The 24965-nt window shown below is 51.2% G+C and overlaps 12 protein-coding genes across 12 annotated transcripts; 6 read left to right on the top strand and 6 right to left on the bottom strand.

Moving 5' to 3' along the window:
- The first annotated feature begins 161 nt into the window (after nucleotides 1-161).
- Nucleotides 162-1290, top strand: BD324DRAFT_627540 (cytochrome c/c1 heme-lyase). The gene is made up of 2 exons (XM_022016008.1): nucleotides 162-924; nucleotides 989-1290. Exons 1-2 carry the CDS (start codon nucleotides 308-310, stop codon nucleotides 1203-1205), a joined length of 834 nt encoding a protein of 277 aa, XP_021870951.1. The 5' UTR covers nucleotides 162-307; the 3' UTR covers nucleotides 1206-1290.
- On the bottom strand, nucleotides 1291-2413 carry BD324DRAFT_681634 (hypothetical protein). Its single transcript, XM_022019126.1, has 2 exons — nucleotides 1894-2413; nucleotides 1291-1826 (listed from the first exon to the last, which is right to left on the bottom strand). The coding sequence occupies exons 1-2, from the start codon at nucleotides 2308-2310 to the stop codon at nucleotides 1410-1412; spliced, it is 834 nt and encodes a 277-aa protein (XP_021870952.1). The 5' UTR covers nucleotides 2311-2413; the 3' UTR covers nucleotides 1291-1409.
- Nucleotides 2414-2565: 152 nt separating this feature from the next.
- BD324DRAFT_627549 (hypothetical protein) lies at nucleotides 2566-5772 on the top strand. The gene is made up of 13 exons (XM_022016009.1): nucleotides 2566-2639; nucleotides 2724-3014; nucleotides 3064-3886; nucleotides 3939-4481; nucleotides 4521-4558; nucleotides 4609-4626; nucleotides 4684-4736; nucleotides 4785-4909; nucleotides 4957-5112; nucleotides 5176-5324; nucleotides 5382-5536; nucleotides 5593-5636; nucleotides 5686-5772. The coding sequence occupies exons 2-13, from the start codon at nucleotides 2777-2779 to the stop codon at nucleotides 5747-5749; spliced, it is 2406 nt and encodes an 801-aa protein (XP_021870953.1). The 5' UTR covers nucleotides 2566-2639; nucleotides 2724-2776; the 3' UTR covers nucleotides 5750-5772.
- A 2-nt stretch (nucleotides 5773-5774) lies between these two features.
- BD324DRAFT_627551 (tRNA synthetases class I (M)-domain-containing protein) lies at nucleotides 5775-8175 on the bottom strand. Its single transcript, XM_022016010.1, has 8 exons — nucleotides 7804-8175; nucleotides 7554-7747; nucleotides 7411-7497; nucleotides 7129-7354; nucleotides 6838-7075; nucleotides 6573-6787; nucleotides 6278-6513; nucleotides 5775-6224 (listed from the first exon to the last, which is right to left on the bottom strand). Exons 1-8 carry the CDS (start codon nucleotides 8078-8080, stop codon nucleotides 5844-5846), a joined length of 1854 nt encoding a protein of 617 aa, XP_021870954.1. The 5' UTR covers nucleotides 8081-8175; the 3' UTR covers nucleotides 5775-5843.
- Nucleotides 8176-8520: 345 nt separating this feature from the next.
- On the top strand, nucleotides 8521-10010 carry BD324DRAFT_627555 (ASF1 like histone chaperone-domain-containing protein). Its single transcript, XM_022016011.1, has 7 exons — nucleotides 8521-8690; nucleotides 8769-8774; nucleotides 8888-8987; nucleotides 9045-9119; nucleotides 9178-9415; nucleotides 9470-9499; nucleotides 9562-10010. The coding sequence occupies exons 1-7, from the start codon at nucleotides 8688-8690 to the stop codon at nucleotides 9839-9841; spliced, it is 732 nt and encodes a 243-aa protein (XP_021870955.1). The 5' UTR covers nucleotides 8521-8687; the 3' UTR covers nucleotides 9842-10010.
- BD324DRAFT_627560 (tRNA synthetases class I, catalytic domain-domain-containing protein) lies at nucleotides 10011-13172 on the bottom strand. Its single transcript, XM_022016012.1, has 9 exons — nucleotides 12824-13172; nucleotides 12685-12762; nucleotides 12502-12634; nucleotides 12098-12447; nucleotides 11987-12053; nucleotides 11755-11936; nucleotides 11467-11706; nucleotides 11362-11419; nucleotides 10011-11313 (listed from the first exon to the last, which is right to left on the bottom strand). Exons 1-9 carry the CDS (start codon nucleotides 13116-13118, stop codon nucleotides 10137-10139), a joined length of 2580 nt encoding a protein of 859 aa, XP_021870956.1. The 5' UTR covers nucleotides 13119-13172; the 3' UTR covers nucleotides 10011-10136.
- Nucleotides 13173-13554: 382 nt separating this feature from the next.
- Nucleotides 13555-16044, top strand: BD324DRAFT_627561 (lanosterol 14-alpha-demethylase). Its single transcript, XM_022016013.1, has 10 exons — nucleotides 13555-13824; nucleotides 13879-13995; nucleotides 14039-14161; nucleotides 14208-14285; nucleotides 14337-14711; nucleotides 14763-14935; nucleotides 14983-15109; nucleotides 15159-15172; nucleotides 15230-15653; nucleotides 15710-16044. Exons 1-10 carry the CDS (start codon nucleotides 13612-13614, stop codon nucleotides 15788-15790), a joined length of 1725 nt encoding a protein of 574 aa, XP_021870957.1. The 5' UTR covers nucleotides 13555-13611; the 3' UTR covers nucleotides 15791-16044.
- A 639-nt stretch (nucleotides 16045-16683) lies between these two features.
- Nucleotides 16684-17365, top strand: BD324DRAFT_627563 (hypothetical protein). Its single transcript, XM_022016014.1, has one exon. The coding sequence runs from the start codon at nucleotides 16838-16840 to the stop codon at nucleotides 17312-17314; it is 477 nt and encodes a 158-aa protein (XP_021870958.1). The 5' UTR covers nucleotides 16684-16837; the 3' UTR covers nucleotides 17315-17365.
- Nucleotides 17366-18319: 954 nt separating this feature from the next.
- On the top strand, nucleotides 18320-19005 carry BD324DRAFT_476413 (hypothetical protein). Its single transcript, XM_022012893.1, has 4 exons — nucleotides 18320-18622; nucleotides 18671-18734; nucleotides 18782-18821; nucleotides 18869-19005. The coding sequence occupies exons 1-4, from the start codon at nucleotides 18470-18472 to the stop codon at nucleotides 18951-18953; spliced, it is 342 nt and encodes a 113-aa protein (XP_021870959.1). The 5' UTR covers nucleotides 18320-18469; the 3' UTR covers nucleotides 18954-19005.
- Nucleotides 18998-21696, bottom strand: BD324DRAFT_476410 (hypothetical protein). Its single transcript, XM_022012892.1, has 11 exons — nucleotides 21224-21696; nucleotides 21005-21173; nucleotides 20822-20965; nucleotides 20753-20766; nucleotides 20690-20706; nucleotides 20592-20637; nucleotides 19468-20545; nucleotides 19384-19409; nucleotides 19226-19332; nucleotides 19160-19175; nucleotides 18998-19108 (listed from the first exon to the last, which is right to left on the bottom strand). The coding sequence occupies exons 1-11, from the start codon at nucleotides 21550-21552 to the stop codon at nucleotides 19042-19044; spliced, it is 2013 nt and encodes a 670-aa protein (XP_021870960.1). The 5' UTR covers nucleotides 21553-21696; the 3' UTR covers nucleotides 18998-19041.
- Nucleotides 21697-21841: 145 nt separating this feature from the next.
- Nucleotides 21842-23051, bottom strand: BD324DRAFT_651367 (hypothetical protein; the record flags this gene model as incomplete). Its single annotated transcript, XM_022018324.1, has 11 exons — nucleotides 21842-21952; nucleotides 22015-22087; nucleotides 22132-22146; nucleotides 22230-22245; nucleotides 22291-22322; nucleotides 22377-22412; nucleotides 22464-22538; nucleotides 22670-22710; nucleotides 22754-22767; nucleotides 22822-22934; nucleotides 22984-23051. The coding sequence occupies 11 exons, from the start codon at nucleotides 23049-23051 to the stop codon at nucleotides 21842-21844; spliced, it is 594 nt and encodes a 197-aa protein (XP_021870961.1).
- Nucleotides 23052-23427: 376 nt separating this feature from the next.
- BD324DRAFT_627589 (hypothetical protein) lies at nucleotides 23428-24733 on the bottom strand. The gene is made up of 11 exons (XM_022016015.1): nucleotides 24642-24733; nucleotides 24479-24591; nucleotides 24428-24438; nucleotides 24279-24354; nucleotides 24069-24144; nucleotides 23988-24023; nucleotides 23897-23928; nucleotides 23805-23853; nucleotides 23739-23753; nucleotides 23613-23685; nucleotides 23428-23547 (listed from the first exon to the last, which is right to left on the bottom strand). Exons 1-11 carry the CDS (start codon nucleotides 24671-24673, stop codon nucleotides 23437-23439), a joined length of 624 nt encoding a protein of 207 aa, XP_021870962.1. The 5' UTR covers nucleotides 24674-24733; the 3' UTR covers nucleotides 23428-23436.
- Between the last annotated feature and the right edge of the window lie 232 nt (nucleotides 24734-24965).

A 24965-nucleotide genomic window follows, 5' to 3' on the forward strand; every position in this document is an offset into this window, starting at 1 on the left:
CTGTCCATCCTGCTTGCTTGTCTGTCTATTTGGTTCGTTCGTTGAGTCCAATGACTTGTGTCGTAAAAGAGTGAAGAACACCAAAAGTCAATGACAGAAATCCGCCAAATGACCGACCGTGTTTCGGAATACGATCTCAACCAAAAATCCTCAAATTCTCTTGGACATTGGACATTGATTCTCTCCATCTTGGACCTTCCTGACCATAGCTCTGAGTTAAATAAGGGGGGCGACGGCGCATAAAGCGGATAGGGGACCTGTGCTCAAAGCCTACAAAGCAGTCTTTTATCGTCTCTGTCTTCCCACAATGCGCTTCAACGTCGGCGCAAGCAACAATGAAACTCCCCTCGTCACCTCTCCCAACTTGCCCTCTGATCACCCTCCAATCGGATCAAGCTCAGCCGATGCCTGCCCAGTAGATGACAAAACAAGGTCTCGCTGGCTTAGCTTAGCGAATTTGACCTCCTCCTCCTCATCCTCATCCTCACCCTCGTCCTCCTCCCCGCCTCCCAATTCACCTTCTGGCTCTGGCTCGGCTTCCTTTCAGTCAGGAGCCGCAGGATCCCGTCAGGCCAACTTGTCGCGAGACCGCGAAATATCTTCCATCCCTCGAGCGCCTATCGGTACTACTCCTGTACATGTTGGGTCTTCAGAAGGTGCAGGATCAGATGATGATAAGCATTGGGTTTATCCCTCAGAATTACAATTCTTCCAAGCGATGGCTCGTAAAAACCATTCACCAAAAGAAGGCGATATGAGGAGCGTGGTGGGGATCCACAATGCAGTGAATGAAAAGGCTTGGGAAATGGTTCTGTTATGGGAACAAGGGATGGGATCTGAACCGTGTGGTGGACCTCGATTGATAAGTTTCGCCGGTATCCCAACGAAGAGGAGTCCAAAGTCTTATCTCTACATGGCTTTAGGGTGAGTGGGCGCGCCGCAGGGCCGGCGTTGTCGATTTGGAAGTCGGTTGACACGGTCGTTCAAGCTATTCTGCGCCATTTGACAGACACGATTGGATCATTGATCGATGCGGGACAAACGTCCGGTATGTCATTGATTTTTACTCTGGAAAGCAAGATCCGAACGACCCAGCCAAATCTTCATTCTTCATCGATGTGAGGCCTGCGATCGACACAAAGGTAGGGATCCAGACGAGACTCATAGGGATATGGAAGTATTACGTCGCCGGGTATGGCGCATGATGCTGTGGATAAGGAGCCGAGACTGGATGATGTAGCAGTAAATGCAACGCCTCTCATATCATCCGTTGGGGTGAGGTTCCTGAGCGCAACACATCAAAACGTGTGTTATGACCAGACAAGACCCCATACATGTAAAGATAGTCGCTACAATGATCGTCATATCCATAATTATTGGGCGACGCACGCAGCCCAGACCCACACTGCTCATTCGTCCGATGTTATCGAAACGTCATTGATCCCCTCGATAGCCCATCGTTTCCCTTTCTTCCTCCAGCCCGCCCTGTGCTCGCTGCTGCTCCCGCCACCGGCTGCATGATCAGAGAGTTCAGGCACTGCATAATCCTCGAGTGCTTCCTTTTCCTCCTTGAGCGAAGATTCCATCATCCCAGGTGGCTGATTGCTCTCGGTCGCTTGACCAGCGACCACATATGGTACCAAGCGTGTCGTTCCGATCATCATTTCTGGCAAGTCCAACCATTCGTCAGAAGGTTTCCTGTGCGTTTCCTGTTGCGCCGGCAAGATAATCAAAACTGACAAAGATAGCGTTGGGTCCAATCGAGAATAATCAGCACATTCGTCATCCAGGTCGTCTGGCGGCTGTGATGGTATGACTCCAAGGGGCTAAGTGACAAAGTCAACAACCATCCCTCCAGGTCTTCATCGCAAAAATGAAACCGCCCCGACTCACCTGACAATCCTTGATCGACAATTCATCCTGCCCAACCATCGAACCGCTTTCCTCCACTCCGATCTCCCATAATTTCGGTAGTCTCTTCATCAACTCTCCCTGGTTCTTCCAGTACGCCCACATCCGTATTTCTTCCCTCGCCCTTGATGAACTCAAATCTCGCCTGCCACCCGCTCCGACCAGTGCACTATCGGCCCCTAAACCCGTCACGAAGCCTAACATCCCTCCATCTCTCCTCCAAATCTCCCTGAATGTGATGTTCTCTCCTGCTGCTCTTCGCCGACGACCTTCCGCAGCCATCTTGGTCGCTCGAAGCAGGAACAAGCCGGTGATGATGAAGAAGGCCAAACAGACGAATCCTCCGCCAATGGCGACCACCGTCGACGACGGAATGTTGATACCGCCTATACCACTCATGATAGGCTAATCACTTGTTTCTTCGGGTGAGGGATAAGCCTGATCTTGTCATTCTAGGTCACAAGGGTATGAGAAGCAACATGAGCACAATCGGCCAGCCAGGTGACCAGCTGATCATACGATGGCCGGAATCTATATATATGGTGCGACCGTAAAAGGCGGCGATAGCCGCATCATCTAAAAGGGGGGATTGAATAAGTGATGCAACCACGTTCGTCCACGGAGTTCACCTCTTCATCTCCTCCTTTTGTTTATCTCTCTCTCCTCGCTCTCTCTCCATCTCCGTGAGATCTACAATCTTATCGATAAGAAAGTGAGTGAGTCTGTGAGTGAGTGAGACCTAGGTCGATCATCGTTCAACCTCTCCAATGAATGCAACGTGGCCAATGTCAACGGGCTGACGATGAGTTCAGATCACTGTCTCGGCTGCTTGGGAATCTGCTCGTCTACACCCCCCAACCCAGTCATGTCAGACAAAGGGCGGTCCAAGTTTGACATCTTGTACGACGGGAATCCAATAGGCCCGCTGCCTCATCCCGATGAAAAGACGCCGTCAGACAACGCCTCAGGCAATGACCAGACTCGCATGGCAGCAGGACGAGAAGGACAGCAAGACCAGAATGACAGTGTATCGGATCCGAGAGGCTCTGAACCTTTGATCAAGCTTCATCCCGGCGCGTATGACTTTGACAACAACTTCCTTGGTGACATGATCCGATATGCCTATTCTACTAAAGGCTGACAAACGCACAGGACCTGCGCCTGACGGATTCCTGCATTCCGGCGAACATGACAGCCATCCCCCCACTTCCTCCCACCAATCGTTTAACCTGGCCGAATCAGAATCCGAAGATACACGAGATGCGATTAGTCGTCTATTCGCCAATGATCTGGAAAAGGGCGATGAAGAGCAGATCAATTTACAGTTAGATCCAGCCTTACCCGATTCTCTGGATGTAGAATCTCGTCACACACCCGATGCGACAACTCCAGGCGGTACATCTACTCAGAAACGTAGAGGCTCCTCCCGCGCAAACATGTTGACTCGAGGTGGCGCTTGTGAATTCTGCAAGAAGCGGAAATTGAAATGTACTGCCGAGCTACCAGCTTGCTCGGTCTGCGTGAGGTCAGGACGGCAGTGCGTCTATTCTCAGAAAAAGCAGAAGAGCAGAGTCAGAACTCTCGAGGATCGATTGATGGAGCTCGAAAAGAGATTGGACAAAGGTCAACAAGGTTCGACCGAGGATTCGCCAATGACTGCCGAATTGGTCACGCCTGAATCAGGGCCAAGCGTCAAAGCTTCCAGCTATCCAAGTGTCGAGACTGGACGTGCATCGTCTACTGTTGGTATGGACTGGACCTGGTCTTTCTTTGGCATGGGGGACCAACAGAGTGGGACAGCCATCGCTGAGCCTGACCTCATGACGCTTGCGGACGCAGCCGAAGCGGATGGAGTTGAAGCAACAGCTACAGGCTCGTGGCCTTGGGACGGCATGGACGACGAGAAGATTGCGCTGGAGATTGTCAAGGCAGTGGAGGGGAGCAAAGGAATGGGAGAAAAAATTGTCGGACACTTGTGAGTTCCAGATCGTCTCGTCTCTACACGGCTGTTTACGCCACCCCTTTAGATTATCCGTGTACAACAAAGCCGATATGGAGCCCTTACTTCATCTTGCACTCTCTCCAGCCCATCTTCTCCGCCGCTTAGCATCTTCATCCTCTCCACACCCCTCCCTCCTGCTTTCAATCATCCCATTCCTGCTCCCTCACTCACCTTCGTCCACTTTGTCGAGTCCCGAAGCAGTATTCAACATCTCCAAGCGACTAGAGACTCCAGGAAGACTCCATGGCCTTCGAGCAATTTACGTCGTCGATGCTCGGTTACTCGATGTGGTCATAGCTACGGCGATGCGAACCTATACGTGCACAGCAGCGGCGAGGCTGCTTGAAGGCTGGACAGAGCATGCCACCAATATGTCGTTAGTGTGGACCACGGGTTTGGGCAAGATGGGCGGAATACGAGAAGCACTAGGTGGAGGGTCAGCTAGGACGATCAAGGCGGACGAAGAATCTCGGAGGAAAAATGAGAAATTGCAGATCTTGAGGAGCAGATCAATGCTGTTCCCGAATCCCACTTCCGTAGAAGAGGCTGGAGATCGTATCAGGCTTTTGTGAGTTTCCGTGTAAGGACATCAGCTCATTTATCCCAGCTGGGTCATCTATCTGGCGAACGTCGCTCCGAGCATCGGTGAGTAGTATCGTGTGGCAAGTGGGGTGTGACGACTGACTCGGAACCAGGCTGGAATTTACCTCATCGTGCGTTGAAAGATCCGACAATACCGCTGACGGTGCCACGCTGACGGTGCCACGCAGTCATGGACGAAGACGAAATCACCACGCCCTTCCCGCAGAGATCCTATAATTCCGTGAGACGCGCTCGGTACTGGGTTTCGAATTGCTCATTTCCTCGGCAGATTGATGCTCTCAATGACGAGACTACCATCAGCCACTTTCTCGCGGGCAATGCCAATACAGGCGCTACTGATTCTGAGTTCTGCGCCTGTGTCAAAGGCGTCTGTCTCATGAGTCGAGTGACTAGGTGAAGTCTTCCTCTTCTCAAAGATGACCTTCCTAATACCTCACAAGGCTATTCGACACTCCTCTTAGCATCTACAAGGTCGAAAAGTTAGTCAAATTGAAGAGCATCGCTCTTGGTTACATGGCAACATTGACACCGCTGTCATCTGCCGATCCATTCTCAGATATAGGGCAATTGAGCGAAGCCTGGACCAGGCTCTACGGGTCAGTGAGATCGCACGAGGTCTAACGGGTCCCACTACGCATTGCTGACATCAGAGCATTCAGTACAATGATGTTTGTTTATCTTCGCGAAGAGGTGGACACGCCCGAAGGCAGCGGAGAAAGTGCAAGATGTCTCGAGGCTGCGCTCGATTCCGCAAGCAAGGCTGTGGAATCGGTAGAGTTTTTAACCAATCGTGGAGACGATCTCTCAGGTGGGCCAAACCTGCGCTGGCCCTGATATCTGGATCCACTCACCCTGCCTTACTCAGCACATCCATCACTTCTCGCCGTTAGTGATTGGCTCGGTATCGGACGGACTCTCTTTCAGCTCGCTCAACGTCTGGAGAGGTCCTCTCGTAGCAACAGCATGGCAGTCAAGGCCCGGCAGTGTGCCCAAAAATTCTCACACTTCTGCGAAATAGCCGTGAGTCTAGGGAGCCTTCGAGCGATTTCAGTGTGGATCACTGATCTTTTCATCAGGGCAAGAGACTACCATACGCTCAAGCGATGCACCAGCATTTGGAGTGAGCAAAACGCCTCCGCTAATCAGAACCACAAATGACGCATCCACAGAAACATCTCGCGCGGCATTCTGTTGAAGCAGGGAGAGATCCCTCGAGAGCACTTTTTGCTGTAGACGAATCGAATGGAAATGCAGACAGCCGCCCTGCGAAGTATAATGCATGATTCGCTACTATCTTGTCGCATCTCAGTGTACGTTTAAGACTACACTACGGACCAGAGACCAATCGCCCATGCAGGATCGATTCGTTCTTCTTCAGGTGCAATCTCTTGAATAGAACCGGTAGCTTGCATTTGATGGCAAATTGCATGCCGTCTCGCATGACCTCGATTGTACGTCGTACGTCAATCTCCGTCGAGTCGTTTGCAAAGGTGATGACTGCATCGTCTAGTCCTCTCTCACTCGCTGAGATCCAGAGTCTGTCTAGCATTTCCATAGACTTTAGCGGCATGAAGGGCCTCATGAGAATCGAAGAGATCCTCAACGCATGATAGGCATAGTAGATGGCCGAAGACGTATCGGGAGCCTTGAGCTTTGTATCGGTACCTGATGGCCTGAATGGACCGAGAGCAATGAACGTCTTATTGGCCTGGATATGATATCAGCGGAATGTCATCGATGCTCTCAGTGATCAAGACTTACCTGCAGAATCAAGTCTGAGATGAGATCACATGCCTTGCTTAGCTCCAGCTTGTCCATGTGCTGACAGTAAACGTCTTTGATTCGAGCAATCATGGACTCCATATTCGGATCTCGCTTGATAAGCCATGTCCCGGTCGCCTTGTCCATTGCGCCACGACTCGAAATGCGATTCAGCAAATGACCGTAATTTGAACATAGGAAATCATAGTCTGATTCAAGCCTCTCTATGTTGAAGTCTAGCCAAGGAAATCCGGTCAGTCTTGATTTTCATCATGACACCCGCCAGATTCCTCACCTGTATCTCTGTTCAGGTAACCTCCCGAGCGCATCAGATGCCAACGGACAGCGTCTACACCGTAGAAGCGTAATAACGTCCGCGGATCGACAGGTCTCCCAACTTCCCGAGACATTTTTTCGCCGTCTTTGGTCCAATAATTAGTCACGAGCAGTGAGCGCGGTGGCTCGACACCAATCGATAGCAAGAGTGCTGGCCATAGCAGGGCATGCGATCTGAATGACTTTGGTGAGAGAGTTTCATTTGAAACCATGTGTGAGCTCACTTTAATCGACCTTTGCCTATAATGTGGACGTCTGCAGGCCAAACCTCGGATGGGTTTGGATATCCCAAAGAAGAGATATAGCTGATCAGAGAGCTGAACGAAGAATCAATCATCTGCGAGGGATCATTGGGTACTGGTATGCCCGTTTCACCCCTTTCCGCAGGATGAGAGACAGGTACGTCGCTCAGTGAGAGGAACGAGCCGAGGATTCGGATTCTATGCATTGGCGGGTGTAAAGCTGGAAACCCAGATCAGTCTTCCATTCGCCAAGGTACACGAATGATGACTCACCCAGTGGCATATCTATCCACGCCTGGAGTGCATCTCGATAATTAGACAATCGAAACATCCAAACCTTGACTTCCTGTCGGACTAAGGCTTCTCCTGTTGATCGAAGCGTCGTAGAGCCATCATGAGAGGTCTCTAGCTGATGATTCGGGATGTATCGACCCTCAGCTCTGGAATACCATCGAATCTGATAGGCTGGATACAGGTCTTCAGAAGCCGAGAGAATGTCCTATGAGGACCCACTTCAGTCTTTGGGGAGGCGACGCGAAGAGCCGGGGGACATACCAAGAAACTGGTGACAGCAGCTTGATGTGTTTTCTTGGTCGTGAAAACAAAATCTGTCGGTTCTATATGTGACTCTTCCATCAAGAGCTTTGTAACGCATGTCAGCTCAACGAGAGGGGAATGTCCTCATAGCATGTAATTACTCGGAATCGGGACGTCAAGACCGAGGCATATTCTATGGGCGGGGCCTTGGCCTTCTGTGCCGCTTTTGAGACAGCAGGACCTAGCTCGTTGGTCCCTACTACAAGTCGGACATCTCGATCAGGATATCGTAAGCGAGAGTAGCGAGCCAGCACATCGGCGATGATCAAGGCGTGAAGATGACCTAGATGGGGTACTACAAGACCCATTCAGTGCGATTTCTCAAATTCCCGTCCACACGCTATGACTCACATCCGTCAACGTCGAAGATCGGCGAGGTGATGTACAGAGGCTTGGTGAAGTCGTCAGAGGTCAAAGGCTCAAGAATGGAGGGAGGTGGGGGAAGCCGAGATGATGAGGCGATGGGTCGCGTATTGTATTCGTCGGACGGAATGCCCAGCGAGCTAGACGTCGATACTGATTCAATTGTCGATTCAGAACATCTCAGCGGGACACTCTGGAGAGGCCGACATGACGCTGTCCACCCGGAACGCAGGTTCTTGATGGCCAGAGGCACATGTCTGCGCATTGAAAGGTATCCACTGCACGACTGTTCCTCAGTTGTCGATCTGTCCCAGACCTGGTCAGTAATTGCTCGATCCAAGGTCCAAATGGTCACTTTGCAGTCAGTCAATCGGAAAAATGATCGCAATCTTTTGACGGGAAATTTTGATTCCGTTGTTTCAGAACATTACACGCGCTGGGGTTGGGAGTGAGGTGAACTAAACCAAAACGCATGATGACCAAGTGTCTCTCATGGCAATGCACATGCATCCTGACCATCGATATTGTCTGTTAGGTGGAGCCTGCCTGATTCTCCAACCTGTGTCTCGTCAAGAGGTGTGACGCTGATGAATTCAAGGAATAGAGATCAGCACAGGTGGCGAGAATGCCACGTCATGTTCAATGTTGATCTTTTTCCGCGTCCTTACATTGTAACGCGTCTCGGATGGAATTCTTTCATCATATCTATCATTGACATATACTCACCAGCAAGATTCCCCCGACGTAAAGCAGCAGAGAGGCATAGCTCAGAGAGGATACTTACGATCCGTCACTCGTCCCTTGACACGTCCAGAGACCTCACTACTTTCTGTTCTAAGCCGCATCTCCTCGTCTAACTTTGCTCTTGCAAAATGGTGAGCATCGAGTCCTGATATCATGTTTGTCATTGGCTGATATGGACCTCGTGCTTCTTCTCATTGTGCTCACGACAGTCTATGGTAAGTCTTTCTACCCTTCTCCCAAGGCTCATCGTCGCGGCAAACTCTGCTCCCCAACAACCACCCCTCCAAAGGCCATCCCATGACGACTTCGCTGATGCTCCTGCTTCCAGGTCAATATACGGCAGATTGAACTGGTATCAAATCCAGCAAAATTCGATGATGAATACCATTTCAGGATCAAGTTTGAAGCTATCGCACCGCTACAGGAGGGTAAGCTGGCTTGAACGTCCATCCTTCGCCGAATTCCTTAGCTTATGTTCTACCTAGACCTCGAATGGAGGCTGATATATGTTGGATCTGCAAAGTCAGAAGAGTATGACCAAGAGCTGGACTCGTGTCTCGGTGAGTCCACCTGTCCCTTTTTTTCGCTCTCCCTCGCTAAATTGACACCCCACTCCAGTCGGTCCAATACCAGCCGGGATCAACGCTTTCGACTTTCTGGCTCCTGCTCCCGCTCACCACCTCTTACCGTCTGTCGAACCTGAGGAGATACTCGGTGTGACAGTCATCATCATCACCGCTTCATACAGGGACAAGGAGTTTGTCAGAGTCGGATACTACGTTAATACGTACTATGAGGACGAGGCGATGATGGAGACTCCACCGGCCACTGTAGAATGGGACAAGCTGTACAGAAAGTATGCTTTAGAATGATCTCCTTTCCTGGGCTGACGCACTGTTCCCGCCTACAGTGTACTCATCGCTCGTCCAAAAGTCACCAGGTGAGATACCATAAGTCACGTCGCGTCCAGTCGGAGGACCCTAGCTGACCTCGGTTTACCAGATTCCAAAATCCTTGGGACACCGGTGCCGCCTCTCCATTTGATGCCCCGCTGCAACAGGAAGCTGGACAATCGTCCAGCGGAGGCGGATCAAATTACATGTTGGACAGTGCTCCATTGCCGCCGCCAGTCACCAAAGCTGCCCCGGCGCTTCCCTCAGCCGAGGAATCCGATATGAGTGGGGGTAATGGGTCAGATCACAATAACGGTTTCGGCTCTGGTATTTCTAATGGGCACGCATCAGGGCATGGAGGAGGGATGGACGTGGAGATGGTCGCGTGACCATTTTGAGTGTCACGTAGCGAGGAACGATTAGTTGTCTTGCGATTGGAGTTATACGCCGCAATAGAACGACGACTTGGATTGTAACACTACACCCCGCTGGTCAGCCGACCGGGAGAAAAATGTCAAACCATGATCTCGCATCCATGTCATGTATATTATACTGGGACAGGTCGGGAGCGCTCGTCGCCTCAAATCAAGTCTGCGTCGCTCGCCCGTGAGCGTTAACTAGTAAATGCAAGTGTGACTGCGAGCTTGGTCTTATATGCCAATCCAATAATCCGCTGGCTTCGCCTCACGCCTTCTTCCCCGAATCTTCTTTGAGACTGACGATCCGATTGAGGATGATCTTATCCCCTGATTTCTTGCCAGGCTTCTCTCCCTCGCTCTCTTCCAAACATCCAAGCTTGCTTTCCCGATCGACAGCGAAGTACGCCAAACGCATCCCTTGGAACCTGATGTTCTCCATACCGACCAATTGTTCAGCCGTGGCGACAGGTTCATCCTCTCCCGCAGCTTCGGATCCCTCCACAGGTGCCGAAGCGCTAGAGATCGACGGCACAGCAGATTCCTCCTTGGCCTTTTTCAACCTTTCTTCCGATTCTTTCCTCGCATTCAAAATGGCCTTCTTTGCCAAAGAATAAAAGGCAGGCTCGATGAGTGCGTCGGTGAATATTTCAAGAGATTTCGGGTCCACGTCTGATTCGAAATCTGACGGTGGCGGATCTGATTTAAACAATGGATGGAAATATCGGACCTCTTCCACACGGACGGCATCCGGGCCGCTGACCCATTGAATGTACGCTTTGGCCTTCTTTGCTTTGCCGTCATTTTCCAACTTGACTCTGATCTGTGTGATTCTCCCGTTCTCCGTCGAGTGAGAGAGGTAGGTAACGGGGTGTGGAGCTTTAAACAGGCCAACCGTCTTGCCAGGAGCCAATCGGAAGTAGTCGGGACTGTCAACCTCTCTGAAATCGTCTGCGTCAATGTACAGCTCTTTGGTGAAGGATGTCGTGACTGTGCCCATGGCTGGAATCTTGGGATGGAGTGGCACTTCGACAGGAACACGGTAATCGTCCGGGACGTTATCGATGACCACCTTGATGGGATTCAAGACCATCATCAATCTCGGTGCTGATTCTTCGAGATACGCCCTCAGACAACTTTCAAACTTTTGCAACTCTGTCGTTGACTGGACCGTCGTAACTCCAAGCTCGCTAACAAAGGCCAACAGCGCACCAGGCGGAACACCGCGACGGCGGAGAGCGACGATCGTGTACAGTCTTGGATCGTCCCAGTCCTTGACCAGGCCTCTGGAAACTAGTCGGGCAATCTTCCGTTTAGACAGGAAGGTTCCCTGAAGATTGAGTCGAGCAAATTCGTACTGTCGTGGTTTGTAGACCGACAAGGCATCACAGAGCCATTCGTAGGACTCTCGAGCGGGGATGAACTCGACAGTGCAGAGTGAGTGGCTGATATGATCAGCATCTGGCGATGCGACCCAATCTACAAACACTCACGAAATGTTCTCGAAGGAATCGCAAAGACAATGTGTGAAGTCGTACGTGGGGTATATTTCTGCAACAGGTCAAACCCTGTAATCACCTTTGGCCCCAGCAACTCACTCCACTTGTCCGCCGTTCTGTGATGCGGCGCCAGCTTGACTCGATAGGCAATTGTGTCCCACATGTAAGGGTTGCCACTATCCAGATCCATCTTCATCCGCAGCACGGCTTTCTTCTCAGGATACTCTCCATTCTTCATGCGGTCAAACTCATGCAAGCTCTCCTCGACGGGTCTATTGCGATGCTCGCATGCGACAGGATTGCCTTTCCCTCCGCCTCGATCCTCCTTGACCTTTTCGACTGAATCGTGTGAGCCGAGATGAAGTCTAGAAGGTAGATCAAGCTCACCATCACATGTACAGACGTATGCCTTGCCCCTTCGAATCAGCTCCACCGCAAGTTCGTACAGCCGATCAAAATTGTCAGAGGAATAAGTGATTTTCCAAGGCTCGAAGCCGAGCCATCTGACGGTCTCCAAGATCGATTGGAAGAATTTGCCTTCCTCGGCTTCCGGGTTGGTATCGTCGAATCTATTCTCGTCAGTCAGTGAGAGATCCAGTGTGCCAGTAATTCCGCTCACCTTAGATAACATCTTCCGCCGTGAAACTTAGCATAGCCGAAATCAATCATGATGGCCTTGACGTGGCCTGTGGGGCGTCAGGGAGGGTAAGCTCATTACTCAGACACTCACCGATGTGTAAATACCCGTTCGGCTCAGGCGGGAAACGAGTGTACACCTTGCCCTTTGTCCAATCCAGATGTTGCGCCTTAAGCCTCGCTTCGCTCTGAGGGTTCTCTCCAGGTTTATGAAACTCTGAAAGAAAGCCCTCTCGGAAAATGTTCGTGGGAATGACGGGAGAAGAGGACGAAGAAGCTTCGGCAGAGGGATCCGATGTGACGGGTTTGCCTTTGGCAGGTTTGGCCGCTTTCGAGGCCGCTGCTGATGCTTCCGCACGAGCTTTGGCAGCCTCCTCCTTCGAACCGAATAGTTCTGTAAAGAGCGTCTCCAAGGACGTTTTGACTTGTCCTGCATCTGCCCATCTGAGGGGAGGCATATCAGCGACGTTTGCTGTTCGTCGAGCTAACCAAGCTCACCTCAGATCCGATACGCTGCTCCTGATGCCCCCAAGGACAGGTCCGAGACTCGTCCAGCTATCTGGAGGAGACGGAAGCGAGGAGATGTACGACCTGAGCAGGTCTGGCAAGTCAGACGTAGAGATATCCACACCTGAATCAATTGGTGAGCGAGTGGAATGGTTTGGTCATGCATCTACTCACCGACTCCACAAGCTTTGTCAAAGGCTTCCTCGTTTATTGGAGTCCCTGCTGAATTGCCTTCGACAAACTTGACGGCAGCTGGAACACAGTCGCATCGAGTCAATGCTCGCGACGACCCGCGGTTTGCAGATTGACTCACCCGTCACTTGATCAGGCGACTTGATATCCCCTTTGATGATCTTCTGTACGATAAAACCCTCTTCCCCCGGTCCAATCTTGCCTTTACTTGAGGACAATTTGACCAGCGCAGAAGCAGGCTTCTCGCCCAGACTTTTGCCCTCTAGCCCGTACTCATCTATCAACGCCTTGAAAGGACCTCCAGATTTGGGCTGTCGAGCTAGTTCTGTAGCTGTCTTTGGAGCCAGCCCCAGGGATACAAAGACTGACGCGAGAGCTTCCACTTCTGGACTATTGATTGTTGCTTTTGGTGGCATGATGCTGCAACGTTTTATCCTCACGTCGAGCTATGCGATGCTGAGATGATAATGTTACACTAGAGTTGAAATTGTTATCGAGTAGGCGCGATAGATGATGGCGGCCGGATCAAGGTTACGTAATGAGCTACCACGTGGCAGTACTGTAGCTCGAGACCATGTCTATGGAACCGTCTGAGTGCAGCACGCAGGGAGCGGCAGCGTCCATGATGTGCGAACAATGTACATCGTGCTCAGAATCTATGCATATCGCTCACGTCCCTCAGCCTCCATCTTCACATGTAATCTCCCCTGCTCGAAGGTTCCAAAGCCATGATAATAGAATATCAGGCTGAATTGGCGGGTTGAGGGGGGGGCGGAGATCCGGTCCACATCTCCGCGGGGAAAACACGGAACCCAAAAGTGGGACATTCTCGTTCGATCTCTAGTAATTATACTGTGTCCGTCTCTCCTTCTCTCTTGAGGTAGCTCACAGGAGTCCAAGTCAATCACCATGGACGTCTTCAATAACCCCTTCGTGGCCAATATGATGATGAATACTGGCAGAGGATTCAATCGTCAGCCGACTGAAGCGCAAAGAGAGTTTGCGCGAAACTTCAGAGAGGGCAAGATCCAACCAATTGACCCGACCATCCCTCTCTATATCTTGTCATCTATCGCCATCTTGCTCTTCACCGTGGTGGGGTCCAACCTCATGCAGCAATTTGTTCGTGTAGCGACCCCGGTGTGTTCATGAATTCCAGACTGACACGCCGCTCAGTTAGCACCGCGTGACCCGTCTCATCCTCCTGTCGTCTTGCACTACTTTCCCTGGTTCGGGTCTGCCTACTCTTACGGAACGGACCCTTACAAGTTCCTCTTCAAGTGCAGAGCAAAGGTGAGCCAAATATGACGAGTCAAGTCCTGACTAGACCCCCCAGTACGGCGATGTCTTCACCTTCATCATGTTTGGACGAAAGATGACTGTCGCGCTCGGACCCAAGGGTAACAACTTGTCGCTCGGGGGTAAGGTCTCTCATGTATCTGCTGAGGATGCGTACACGGTGAGCAATGCGTTTCTTCTTGGGACCTTGCTAATGAACGTTACAGCACCTCACCACTCCTGTCTTCGGCAAGGGGGTCGTTTACGATTGCCCGAATGAAATGCTGATGCAACAAAAGAAATTCGTAAGTCTGGCGCCTGCCATCCCGTTCTGCTAGCTGACCTCGCTATCACAGATCAAGCACGGACTCACGCCTCAGGCCTTCCAGACTTACGCGCCGCTCATATGGCAAGAGACCCACCAATTTTTCGAGCAAGAAAAAGGTTTCAATGTCTATCCCGGTCCAAAATCCTACGAAGCCATCAAATTCTTCTCTGAGCTCATCATCCTCACTGCTTCCCGAACTCTCCAAGGGAAAGAAGTACGGGCGGGTCTCACGTCTAGCGCGGCAAAGCACTTTGAGCACCTTGACAAGGGTTTCACTCCCATCAACTTTCTGTTCCCCAACCTCCCTCTACCCAGCTACAGGAAACGTGACAAGGCTCAAAAGGCCATGTCGGACTTTTACTTGGAGATCATGCGCAAGAGGAGAGAGGGAGAGAGCGATGTAGTAGGTTGAAAGGCCATGATCTGGACACAGCTTGCTTATGTGTACACGCAGGATGAGCACGACATGATTGCCGCGCTCACCGGAAATGAATACAAGGACGGCACCCCATTGACGGACCGAGATGTCGCCCACATGATGATTGCCATCTTGATGGCTGGTCAACACACCTCTTCGGCTACCTCATCCTGGACACTGCTTCATCTTGCCCAGAAGCCCCTCATCTTGTGAGTCTCCGATGGTAAATGATCTCCAGCCTGACTCTTTCGCCCAGCAAAGCGCTCTTTGAGGAGCACAGAGACTTGTTCCAGAATGAGGACGGCACTTGGGAAGATGTGACATACGAGAGCACCAAGGAAATGCCACTCATGGCCGCTGTCATCCGTGAAACTCTCCGAATGGTGCGTAGAGTCAGACCTGCAAAGATGACTGCTTATCTCCTGGACTTAGCATGCTCCTATCCAGTGAGAACCCTCAGGCTTCTGTGGCAGTACGTTGCCGATCTGACTGACACTCTGCAGCTCGATCTATCGAAAAGTTCTCCAGGATCTCGAGGTCCCTCCGGCCCTTGCCGCTGGTGGAAACGGATCCCGTCCTTACGTGGTTCCCAAGGGTCACTTTGTTGTCGCTGCTCCTGGTGTGTCCGCCATGGACCCGAAGGTCTGGCCCGATGCAGACAAATGGGACCCTTTCAGATGGCTCGAAGACAAGGGTATGGCACAAGAGGCCTTGGATTCATACTCTGGCGCAACGTCTGAGCAGATTGATTACGGTTTCGGTCAAGTCAGCAAGGGTACCGAATCGCCATACATGCCTTTCGGAGCTGGTCGACATCGTTGTGTAGGAGAACAATTCGCCTATTTACAATTGTCGGTCATCATGTCGTACATTGTCAGGAACTATGATATTCAGCTGTTGGGAGCTTTCCCTCAAACCAACTACAACGTAAGTGCAATTCGAGCCGCTATCTCTGCAACGTCAGCTGATACGTTCATCGTCAGACCATGATCGTACTCCCTCTCAACGGCTATGTCACTTTCAAGAAGAGGGGACAGAGCAAGTGGATCTTGTCCACCAAGTAAATAAAGGCACTTTTCCTGCCTCGGATCCCGTTGGACCGTTAACAATCGTGGGTAATAGACTAGGACCATGTGACTGGCAGGGAGCTTCATCTCTGCATTGGAACGTATGCGCTTTGTGGCAATGAAACATACCATGACATTGGCCGAGACCTCTTTTCGTGCAGAATGTGGAACACTGACGACAAGCTTGCCTAATGCGCGCCAATTCTTTTGAGTTGCTTGATGAGAAAGATTGCATGCCTACGTAACAAGAGAGTGATCGCGATCCATTGTTCCTCCGTATGAGGTGCTTATTCTGAACCATGAAGAGGTCGATGACACGGGTAAGAAAGCTCATCCTGCGCCTCATCCTTTCTCTCAGATTCAAACAGCGCCACTGCGACTCGCAGCTTGATCCTTAACACTTCAGGACGTCCATCTCTTTGAGTGAGGACCAACGAGAAGGCTCTAACGGTCCAGTACTTCGGTGCCGGGACAAGTGGCTCCGAATTGGGATCCGCTTGATGGCATATCTATCAAAGCTGGAGAAAACGCACGCTGCAAAGGATTCTTCCGGTCTCCGATGCTGCGGTCAGAATGGCGATCGTCTTCGTCCCTCGATCTATTCTAGTACTGGGCCTATGCGAGGATGCATACGCGTCCGCTGGGCGTGCTGGTCCGCTCAGGGCGCCTGAAACTACAAAATTGCGTGCCTATCTATCAGAAATTGGGCTAGGGCAGGGTGGTAAAGATAGTCTGTGGCCTAGACGTTGGATGTCGTCGAGCGTAGGTTGAGGTAGAGATGATGGTGATAGCAGTGATCATTCAACTCCTTCAACGACATTCTACGCTTACGTGATCCATGACTGGCGGGAGGCTTAATTGAGAAAGTACAGTAGTGGGATTGCTGCAACTGCCACATCCTTTAAGAGCCATGAGACAAGACTGCAATTCACCCCTCCCAATGTCTTCCTCCATTATGTTCTCGCCAATGAGTACACCTTCCTTTGGCAGGATTGCTCTTCGGCTCAGATTGGTCTGCAATTCGGGTTCGTGTTAGACGATTTGATGGTACTACACTCTTTGGCATCCTCCGAATCCATCGCGTTCAAGCACGCCAGCATCCTTCACATCGAGACTAGTCATATCGCCATGAACACCAACGAGAAGTCGACATTGCTGCCCCTTTCACGCGAAACAGCTGGTGACAGCACCGAGGCCCAGAGCTTTGTGAGCCGATGGAGCAGTCGAGTTCCTCGATGGGCGAAGATTGCCATGACGGGTGGCGCTGTTTTGTGTGCCACTGGACTAGCCTGCTCTCTATGGTCAACTTCGCCATTGCCGACGGAGGGGACGACGCCATGCAAATCCGAGCTGACTACTGAGGAACGGGATGATTGCCTAGATAGGAGACTCGCTCTTCGGGACTCGTACAGTCTCTGTATTGGGTCAGGTCTCAGGAGCGGGTCGAAGTCGGCGTATGAGAGTTGCAAGAAGTTTTCCGACCAGCTTGAAAACCTGAAGTGCCATCATGAATGTGACTGAGGGACCAGTCAGTAGGTAGCCCAGGCAGGGACGCTATGTATTCATACCGATATCAGCAAACTCCAGGCGGCTCTTGGAGCTCTACTGGATAGTACATAGCATGATTGCCTTCACTTCTGTGATCCACGAAATCGACAAGTTATTGCGAAACGGTTGCAGATGCCATTGGATCACAGGGGATTAAAACACTCATCGAGCCAAAAGAGTCGATCCTTTGATGAGATACAGTATACTGACGGCTCATTAACCCTGAATCCCAAACGCCCGTACAACAGTCCATTGTTTCGCGCTCTCTTTCCCACCCTTCCCTATTGCATCCACTTACCTACTATGTTCATTTGACAAGAGGGAGAAGGAGCCGCCTTTGCAGTAATCCTTCTTCACAATGAATCTCGGTGATCATCAACTTCACCCCTCACAGCGAGACTTATGGCAATCGCTATCCTCAAATGATCCGAACCTGACATTCGACGAGGAAGTGAGTGAGCTGTCGTTTGGAGGCGAGAGTGTCTCGACAAGTGACTGTTCAAGCACCGGATTCGACACCGATCTCGAAGCAGCATCTGAAGACAGCCGGGAGTCACGCGTAAAGCGCACAGCTCATTGCATTCTCGCAGCCTTTTACATCTGCTTGATCTCTCTCGAGATAGCCGCTGCCGTGTCGAATGGCTCAACCGTCCCGTCCGGCGATAGTCTTGGCCGAGCTTATAGAACAATGAGGACCATGTTGGATGCGGAGACGCCGTGGACCAGTCCCTGATGATATATAGAGGCTCTTCATCTCAAACGAGATCAATGCATTTCCTCTTCTCTACTTGGACAGGGACGTATACGTTGTAAGCTTTGATTGGACATTGTCTAAACGAAACGGGTGCTTGCACTTTGCCAAACGATGCCACCATGAATACAGTACAGTACGTACTCCCCTGGGTCTGATGATCGACGATTTCCGCCACGAAGATCGACCAATTGACGATTCCCCCTCGAGTGTCATCATCATCATAGCTTCATTGGACATCAACAGGATAATGCATCTTGATCGATCTGACAAGCTCACTCTCTCTCTCACACACACAAGACTAGATAATACTAGGCCGCAGCGAGATATATAACCGTATCCAGTTCTCCATTCACAGTCCCCCTCACTCTGTCATCATGTCTCTCGCCCGAACTTCGCTCTACCGTTCCCTCGCACCCATTGCACGATTCGCCAGACCTTACGCGACCAAACCCAGCGAGCCCAAGGAGCCTAAGGGAATGGCTGAGACTGTTGGAGAGGGCATCAAGAAGGCAGGCGAGGCTTTCAAGGTGGGTCTGTCGGCCAGAGGGGCGAGTATCAGCTTACCTTAATCGTAGAAAGACGGGGCCATTGGCAAGGAGTTCAATGCAAACGGAGCGATCGGTGGTACTGCGCAAGCCGGTGAGCTCAAGTTTTGTAGACTGAAAATGAGGCTGACGTCTTTTCAGTCGGAGGTCCCTTCTCGGCGGACGGTGCCATCGGCAAGCAGTGAGGCTGTTTGAACGGCTTAGACGGATAGATGCTAACAACTACAGGTTCACTGCTGATGGATCCATCGGAGGCACGGCTCAGCAAGCTGGTGATAGCACCGCAAAGTCTGGCAAGGACTTGAAGAAGTAATACATCGGCTGTCCACAGGAAGCTCTACCCTGAACTCGCACTTGTAGAATATGAATGTATCCAATAACCTTTTTTTGACGATGCGTATCTACGTTCTGCGATTCTCAGCAACCTGAGTACATTCGTCGACCTTGTTCCGGTACTTGTGTCGCGTCCTGGGCGTAACATGAGTCTCTGCTCTGCATCACTGAACGTTGGAACCCTACCGTCTTTCTACGAACCCTGCGCAGCGCAATTAGCATCACATCCGAAAAGGGTCTCCCATCGCTCACCAAATATGACCACATCTGCCGTGCTTTGACCTAGAACCACCAAGGTCGTCAGAGCTTCTAAAGCCGGACCATCGTCCCTCGTCGCGGCATAACCGGCATATCGGGCTCTGCGAGCATTCGGGTCAGTATAGTTCGACCAGTACTCCACACCGGCTCACATGGTCAAGGCACAGATCACCAAGTGCTAGTCATAGCGGTCAGGGGATCATTTGTGTCCGGCATCGTATCATCTGATCACTCACTGTCAAAGGAAACCACAACAGAAAGCTAGACGCGCTCCTATTCATAATGCTCGCCAGACTCTTTACCTGATTGCTTGTCGATTTCGGTTCACTTGCTTCGAGATCCGCATAACCACCAGGAGACATCTCGAGCATCCCTCTGAATGAAGCACAGTCTCTAGCCGAGGCTTCACTGCCCATGGTCAATGTCGGTCGGAGCATGGTAACTTGTAGTTGTCGACTGTGACCTGTTTCATGCCGAGAGTCTTTGGTAGGCGATCTTTGCCAGTCGAAGTGATTATTGGACAACGCCGCCTTGTTTAAGCGTTGATTGATGGGCGAAGTAGGAAAATCGACCGTATCCACCGCAGGTCGAGGACCAGCAGGAGAATGATCCCTCGGCTGACCATCATACGCCGGTGTCTCTGGTAGCTTCGCTTGATGGAAAGGAATGTCCGCCTTTCGATCCTCCGCCGCGACAGCGTACAAATCGTGTAAATTCTCGTACTTCGTTGCCTGGGAGTCAAAACTAGGGCGTTGATGCGGAGGGCGAAGGTCTTTGTCAAAGGTCAAGGGTAATTTGATCACTTGTAACGGAGATGGTGGCCGGAGGCCAGGCGATCCAACGGAGAGACTGGGCGCTTCCATTGTTGTCTGCAGTTTCTCAGTCGGACAGGACGGCGCAGTGGAAGGTCTGGAGCGTTTTACCCTCGCAGCGAAGAGTCGACCGGAGGGTGAGCCATCTTGAATCAAGGTTGGCGAGTCGGAGATTGTCAATCGTCTCAAACCGCCTCGCAGGCCTTTTTGCGGGGTTGACGGTCTTGAACGCGATTTCGAAGGTAAGAAAGCATTAGCGAAGCCTAGACCTGGTCCTAGGATCCCAGACGAATCCTTGGAGGAATCTTCCAGATGGAACGTGGGGAATGTCAATTTTTCCCAGGGTGGAGTCTGTCCAGGTGGTGTAGGATCATCGATCGTCGGTGGATGTGGGAGGGTCGATGCTGGTCGAGGCGATAGATATAACGAAGTCATGTCAGGCCGGCGTAGAAAGTGGATCAGAGGGATGTAGATCATCGTTATGACGAGAGAGGTAATGAGCCTGGGCATAGGTATGTGTGAGGTCTTGAGCTGGAACTAGCGCTCACCTGGGTAGGAACTGGATGAGTTCTGCAGAAACAAAGGATGGGGGAGCTGAGTGATGGTAAGCATTGATGTTTTGAGGACGAACAAAAATGTGCCTCACCATAGTAGCATGTATCTCTGTGTGCATGGACATGAGTTACCGATGGTCACATCTGACACTCACCGCCACGCATGGAACTGACGTAAATGCGTTAGAGTCTGTGACGACACGATATACGACTGGGCGACTTACTCCGTTAACAACCCGCCATGTGATCGCCTGTACACCTCCGACAACAATGATCATAGCGACTATCGGTGTGGCCCCTCGTTCTGCGAGATCTTTGGCCAGCGAAAGAGGATGACGAAGAGCCACATAGGTTGTAACGGCTATGGTCTGCAAGTCAGTCGAATGCCCCTTAGACGATCTGCGTACGAGTGAGAAGCCGTATTGCCTGATTGTCAGCGTATCAGTCGCTTTCATCTGGATGCCTTCAACCCACCACCACAGAGCCGAGGCTAACAGGAAACCTGGCAGATCACATTCGCTCCCTCCCAGACTCTTATGAGCTAAAACTGTCACAGCTGGCCAGAAGGAACCGACCCTGAAGATTCAGGTCAGTGAAGTCGAAGCAGAAAGTTGGCATCGACCTACGCAATCATACAATCTGAGAGCAGCAACCCGATGACGAGCATCTTCCTGAGCTTTCTGGCTCCTCCTTTTCTCCCTTCACTCTCTTCCGGATGACCTCGATGTCTTTGTAGCAGCTTGTTGAGGGACAAGCTGGTCCTGAAGACGCATGTACTCGCACCGACGAAGATGAAAAGGGTCAGAATGAGCGAGACGATAGCAGCAATGTGCATGCCTTTTGCTGGAGGTCCAACCGAAGTCGAAGCTTGGATTCCCAGAGTCGCAGCCGGAAGTGAAGGTCCTCCTGCCCAGACTATCGTCGGAGATGGGTGGATTTTGGTGTCTTCGCTCATGTTGAGGGGCAGGGGAGATTTTCAACCATGCAAGGATCGATCCGAGGATCGCTTGGCTTGCGGAGCCCTGGAGTGGGTAGTAGAGGGATCAGCATGCATTTCTGCCTCAAAGTCAGTCGCGTGCAGTGAAATCAATAAAGAGAGACATTTCCCGCCTCGTCCGTTTCCGATTCATTATGCCTCGCCATAGTGTTCGGTCATCTCGATGACATGGTGAGACATGGTGACCATGATGATGTATCGTTGTCCCAGTGTCTCGTTATAGATTCCCTATCTGATTCCAGCTCCGCTAGCAATTGTTCAAACTCAAAACCATGACATTCGTTGCGCGATAATTGAGTCGCTTGAAAGCCTCGTCGGGATCGTATCGAATTCCGTCAAAGTAAGTCTTGTTGAGCAACTGGGTGGTACCGTCAGCCTGACGATTTTCAGGAGAAGCGTCTCTGGTACAAAAGGCCTTACCGCGTCTGACTTTCTGTAACCTAGAAAAGTATCGTAGAATCCATACTCCCTTTTCTCGAAATATTGTTGCTCCCTATAGGTCGGCAATGAGCGACACCGCAATTTTATGAGACGTACATGACCCTGACCGCTCTGTTGCATTCTTCAGTACATGAGGAGATGATGGTCGGTTGCTGACTCGCCTTGGATGCATCTCGCCAAGTTCATCGACGTACAACGGTGACGCGAAGACTGAATATTGTAAGCTGAGCGGCCGCGAAGGGCAGGCCGTCTCACAGTCGAAGATGCCTGTGAGGACATCGGTGACGCTGATTGGCGTCCATGAGCATATGGGCATACACTGTTCACTGACTTCAGCTCACTTTACGCCTAGCCGATTTGCGATGCGTATTGACCATCTGAAACACAGGCTCAGTCTCTTTGCCGAGGCTTCCGACGGCTACACATACCCCGTCTCATCATGTAACAGGTGTAGCTCCTCCACTTTGGGGGATGTCGCAGGTTGGAAGCGTTCCTTAATCATCCTATGACGCGTTCAAATGTGACTCCTAGCATTCCGCTCACTCTAGAGAGAGGGGTCAGAATCGGCTTGGGCTCCTGCTGTGGATGTCTTGACTAACCCGTTGGTATGTGATCCTCGTCGATGTAGACACACGCAGTCACTGGAAACTCCACGACGTTCCAAGAGATGTAACGCTGTGCGGCTCAGCACTTGTAAAGACCTGGAGTCCGGACACACAGGGTAGGTAATCTCTGCAATCATTAAATCAACCCATCCAATTTTAGAAATCAAGGCTTCACACTCACTCGGCATCCACGGCATACACTCGAGTAGTGGGTGTATCCTCAGGGGTAGGGATAACGTCGCGGCCTGAATATATGGGATAGTCACGCCGACATTTTGACCGCCCTTGAATGGTCTATCAATGGGTCAGCTTTGGGGAGGTGGACCAGAAACGTCCAGCTCACCCGATCTCGATGTACTTCTCCACTGGGGCTAACTCTGTCTCCCAGACCTCTTCCCACTTACGCGGCATCACTGTGACACCTATTGAGAATGATGCTCTTTAGATCAGTACGCTCTGTCAATGTCTCTGTCTCTGAGCACATCGCAGTCCTTGTGTCGAGACCTGGGAACGATGGAGCATAAGATGAAGCAAAGAATTGTCTAAAGCCAAGTCAACAGATGCGGTGATAAGATGGTGTCATGCCTCCCGAGAGCGCCCTTGTTGCGTGCTTATGCATTGTCAGGGAGTTAAACTGTGATGAAGGACATGGTGGCATACACGACTGAATCACACTATGATATCCTGAAAGGGATTGATGAACACCACGTGGCGGGATCATCTTAACGCCGTGGCATGGATGCAATACTGCTGCATGCATGTTGTGCAATACTGCTGTATGCATGTTGTGCATTGTTCAGCAGTTACCGAGACTGAGTATGAACACGTTTGTAGCTCGAAAGTTGAGCTTGAGAAAAGCCAAGTCTAGGTCATATCGAATGCCTTTGAAATAAGTCATGTTGAGGAGCTAGGCGGTCGAAGCGGGGCAGTGAGCAAGTCGGAAGAGATCAACCTAGATCGAGCCTTGCTCACTGCGTCAGACTTCCTGTAGCCCAAGAAAGAGTCTGCAAAGCCTTGTTGCCTTTTTTCAAAGTATTGCTGCTCCCTGTATCCTCGGTTAGATGTGGTGGCGGTCTTGGTGACAGATACTGTACTCACATGACGCGAACGGCTCTAGAAGCGGTCGATGAGCCAAAAAGGTATGAGACGTTGTTCAGAACTCACCTTGGATGCATCTCGCCAAGCTCGTCGACATACAGGGGAGCAGCAAAGACTGTGAGATCGTCAGACGCCAAGCGGTACGAGTGATTACTGACAGTCGAAGATTCCAGTGAGCACGTCGGTCACGCTGTGGAGAGGGGCGGTTCAGTTCAGTTCAGAGATCCCGATATGATCTGATAGACTCACTTCACGCCCAAGGTGTTGGCTATTCTCATTGTCCATCTTTGAAGTATTAAGCTGATCGGATGCTATTTCATAGACACTCACCCAGAGACATCGTGCAACAGATGCAGCTCTTCGACTTTCGGCGATGTGGCAGGCTGCCAACGCTCCTTGATGAGTCTGCAGGCGGGGGGAATGACCGGTATCAGTGTACGTACGCAAGCAGGGCTCAGTCGACGCCTCAGACCAGGTGCTGGCTTACTCTGCTACTCGTCAATTTCATGTCTGACGTTCGGGTATCTTAGACAGACTCACCAGTTGGCATCTCATCATAGTCGATGTAGACGCAAGCAAGAGCTGGGAATTCTACGACATTCCATGAGATGTATTTCTTAAGAAGGCCAAGAAGTATGTCAGCGTCCGACCTAGACAGGGGCCTTCATTCAGCTCGGGAGCTTACATACTCCGTATGGCTCTAGGCGTTGTCAGTCACGACTCGCGATCCCCAGACTTACTGGGGTCCCAGGTAACACAAGCCAACAACGGGTGGATCCCCAATGGACGGTCAAGTCTTGCAGCTTGGACATAGGAAAGAGTCACGCCTGTATGTTGTCCTGCTTTATACGGACTTCAGATGGGCGTCAATCAAAGTCGCTGGTGTCCGGTCCCGCCACTTACCCGACACTCAGATAAGGGTCGAATTTCGGCATGATAAGTTCCCTAGCTAACAAAGACTACTTCTCCCAAGCTTCTCTCGCTCGCTACATATGCATTTCAGAAGTAGTACGTGACATCTCTACAGCTGAACAGCTAAAGAAGCTCTGAGGCATCGCACGTGCGTCGAGTTGAGCATGTTGATGATCGAACATCATCCCAAGAGGCCGAGGTGACACACACGTCCGTGTGTGCAGAAGCAGCACGGCACAGTATGTCTCGGTTGGACAAGTCTCTTACACGTGCCACCATCAGTGATGAGATGCCCAGCGCTACTCAGCTACCTCT

Source organism: Kockovaella imperatae, assembly GCF_002102565.1.
Source record: "Kockovaella imperatae strain NRRL Y-17943 chromosome Unknown BD324scaffold_7, whole genome shotgun sequence".
NCBI lineage: Eukaryota > Fungi > Basidiomycota > Tremellomycetes > Tremellales > Cuniculitremaceae > Kockovaella > Kockovaella imperatae.

Excerpts from the sequence above, each read along its gene's own strand:
- BD324DRAFT_627560 (XM_022016012.1), bottom strand. The coding sequence starts at position 13,118 with ATGCCACCAAAAGCAACAATCAATAGTCCAGAAGTGGAAGCTCTCGCG. Across the intron at positions 12,635-12,684 it reads TGACAAAGCTTGTGGAGTCG|GTGTGGATATCTCTACGTCT; the intron begins GTGAGTAGATGC and ends CAATTGATTCAG. Across the intron at positions 12,054-12,097 it reads GAACGGGTATTTACACATCG|GCCACGTCAAGGCCATCATG; the intron begins GTGAGTGTCTGA and ends GACGCCCCACAG.
- BD324DRAFT_476413 (XM_022012893.1), top strand. The coding sequence starts at position 18,470 with ATGTCTCTCGCCCGAACTTCGCTCTACCGTTCCCTCGCACCCATTGCA. Across the intron at positions 18,623-18,670 it reads AGGCAGGCGAGGCTTTCAAG|AAAGACGGGGCCATTGGCAA; the intron begins GTGGGTCTGTCG and ends CCTTAATCGTAG. Across the intron at positions 18,735-18,781 it reads CGGTGGTACTGCGCAAGCCG|TCGGAGGTCCCTTCTCGGCG; the intron begins GTGAGCTCAAGT and ends ACGTCTTTTCAG.
- BD324DRAFT_476410 (XM_022012892.1), bottom strand. The coding sequence starts at position 21,552 with ATGAGCGAAGACACCAAAATCCACCCATCTCCGACGATAGTCTGGGCA. Across the intron at positions 21,174-21,223 it reads CTCTCAGATTGTATGATTGC|GGTCGGTTCCTTCTGGCCAG; the intron begins GTAGGTCGATGC and ends CTGAATCTTCAG. Across the intron at positions 20,966-21,004 it reads GGCAATACGGCTTCTCACTC|ACCATAGCCGTTACAACCTA; the intron begins GTACGCAGATCG and ends ACTGACTTGCAG.
- BD324DRAFT_627561 (XM_022016013.1), top strand. The coding sequence starts at position 13,612 with ATGGACGTCTTCAATAACCCCTTCGTGGCCAATATGATGATGAATACT. Across the intron at positions 13,825-13,878 it reads CCAACCTCATGCAGCAATTT|TTAGCACCGCGTGACCCGTC; the intron begins GTTCGTGTAGCG and ends CACGCCGCTCAG. Across the intron at positions 14,712-14,762 it reads GAGAGGGAGAGAGCGATGTA|GATGAGCACGACATGATTGC; the intron begins GTAGGTTGAAAG and ends GTGTACACGCAG.
- BD324DRAFT_627555 (XM_022016011.1), top strand. Across the intron at positions 8,988-9,044 it reads TATCGCACCGCTACAGGAGG|ACCTCGAATGGAGGCTGATA; the intron begins GTAAGCTGGCTT and ends TGTTCTACCTAG. Across the intron at positions 9,120-9,177 it reads AGAGCTGGACTCGTGTCTCG|TCGGTCCAATACCAGCCGGG; the intron begins GTGAGTCCACCT and ends ACCCCACTCCAG.
- BD324DRAFT_627551 (XM_022016010.1), bottom strand. The coding sequence starts at position 8,080 with ATGCGCAGACATGTGCCTCTGGCCATCAAGAACCTGCGTTCCGGGTGG. Across the intron at positions 6,788-6,837 it reads ATAGGCAAAGGTCGATTAAA|ATCGCATGCCCTGCTATGGC; the intron begins GTGAGCTCACAC and ends AAAGTCATTCAG. Across the intron at positions 6,514-6,572 it reads TTACCTGAACAGAGATACAG|ACTTCAACATAGAGAGGCTT; the intron begins GTGAGGAATCTG and ends TTCCTTGGCTAG.
- BD324DRAFT_627563 (XM_022016014.1), top strand. The coding sequence starts at position 16,838 with ATGGTACTACACTCTTTGGCATCCTCCGAATCCATCGCGTTCAAGCAC.
- BD324DRAFT_627549 (XM_022016009.1), top strand. The coding sequence starts at position 2,777 with ATGTCAGACAAAGGGCGGTCCAAGTTTGACATCTTGTACGACGGGAAT. Across the intron at positions 3,015-3,063 it reads CTTTGACAACAACTTCCTTG|GACCTGCGCCTGACGGATTC; the intron begins GTGACATGATCC and ends ACAAACGCACAG. Across the intron at positions 4,482-4,520 it reads GGAGATCGTATCAGGCTTTT|CTGGGTCATCTATCTGGCGA; the intron begins GTGAGTTTCCGT and ends CATTTATCCCAG.
- BD324DRAFT_627589 (XM_022016015.1), bottom strand. The coding sequence starts at position 24,673 with ATGCCGAAATTCGACCCTTATCTGAGTGTCGG. Across the intron at positions 24,592-24,641 it reads GACCCTTATCTGAGTGTCGG|TCCGTATAAAGCAGGACAAC; the intron begins GTAAGTGGCGGG and ends GCCCATCTGAAG. Across the intron at positions 23,548-23,612 it reads GCTACAGGAAGTCTGACGCA|CTCCTCAACATGACTTATTT; the intron begins GTGAGCAAGGCT and ends TCGACCGCCTAG.
- BD324DRAFT_627540 (XM_022016008.1), top strand. The coding sequence starts at position 308 with ATGCGCTTCAACGTCGGCGCAAGCAACAATGAAACTCCCCTCGTCACC. Across the intron at positions 925-988 it reads TATCTCTACATGGCTTTAGG|CTATTCTGCGCCATTTGACA; the intron begins GTGAGTGGGCGC and ends CGGTCGTTCAAG.
- BD324DRAFT_681634 (XM_022019126.1), bottom strand. The coding sequence starts at position 2,310 with ATGAGTGGTATAGGCGGTATCAACATTCCGTCGTCGACGGTGGTCGCC. Across the intron at positions 1,827-1,893 it reads TGTCGATCAAGGATTGTCAG|CCCCTTGGAGTCATACCATC; the intron begins GTGAGTCGGGGC and ends TTTGTCACTTAG.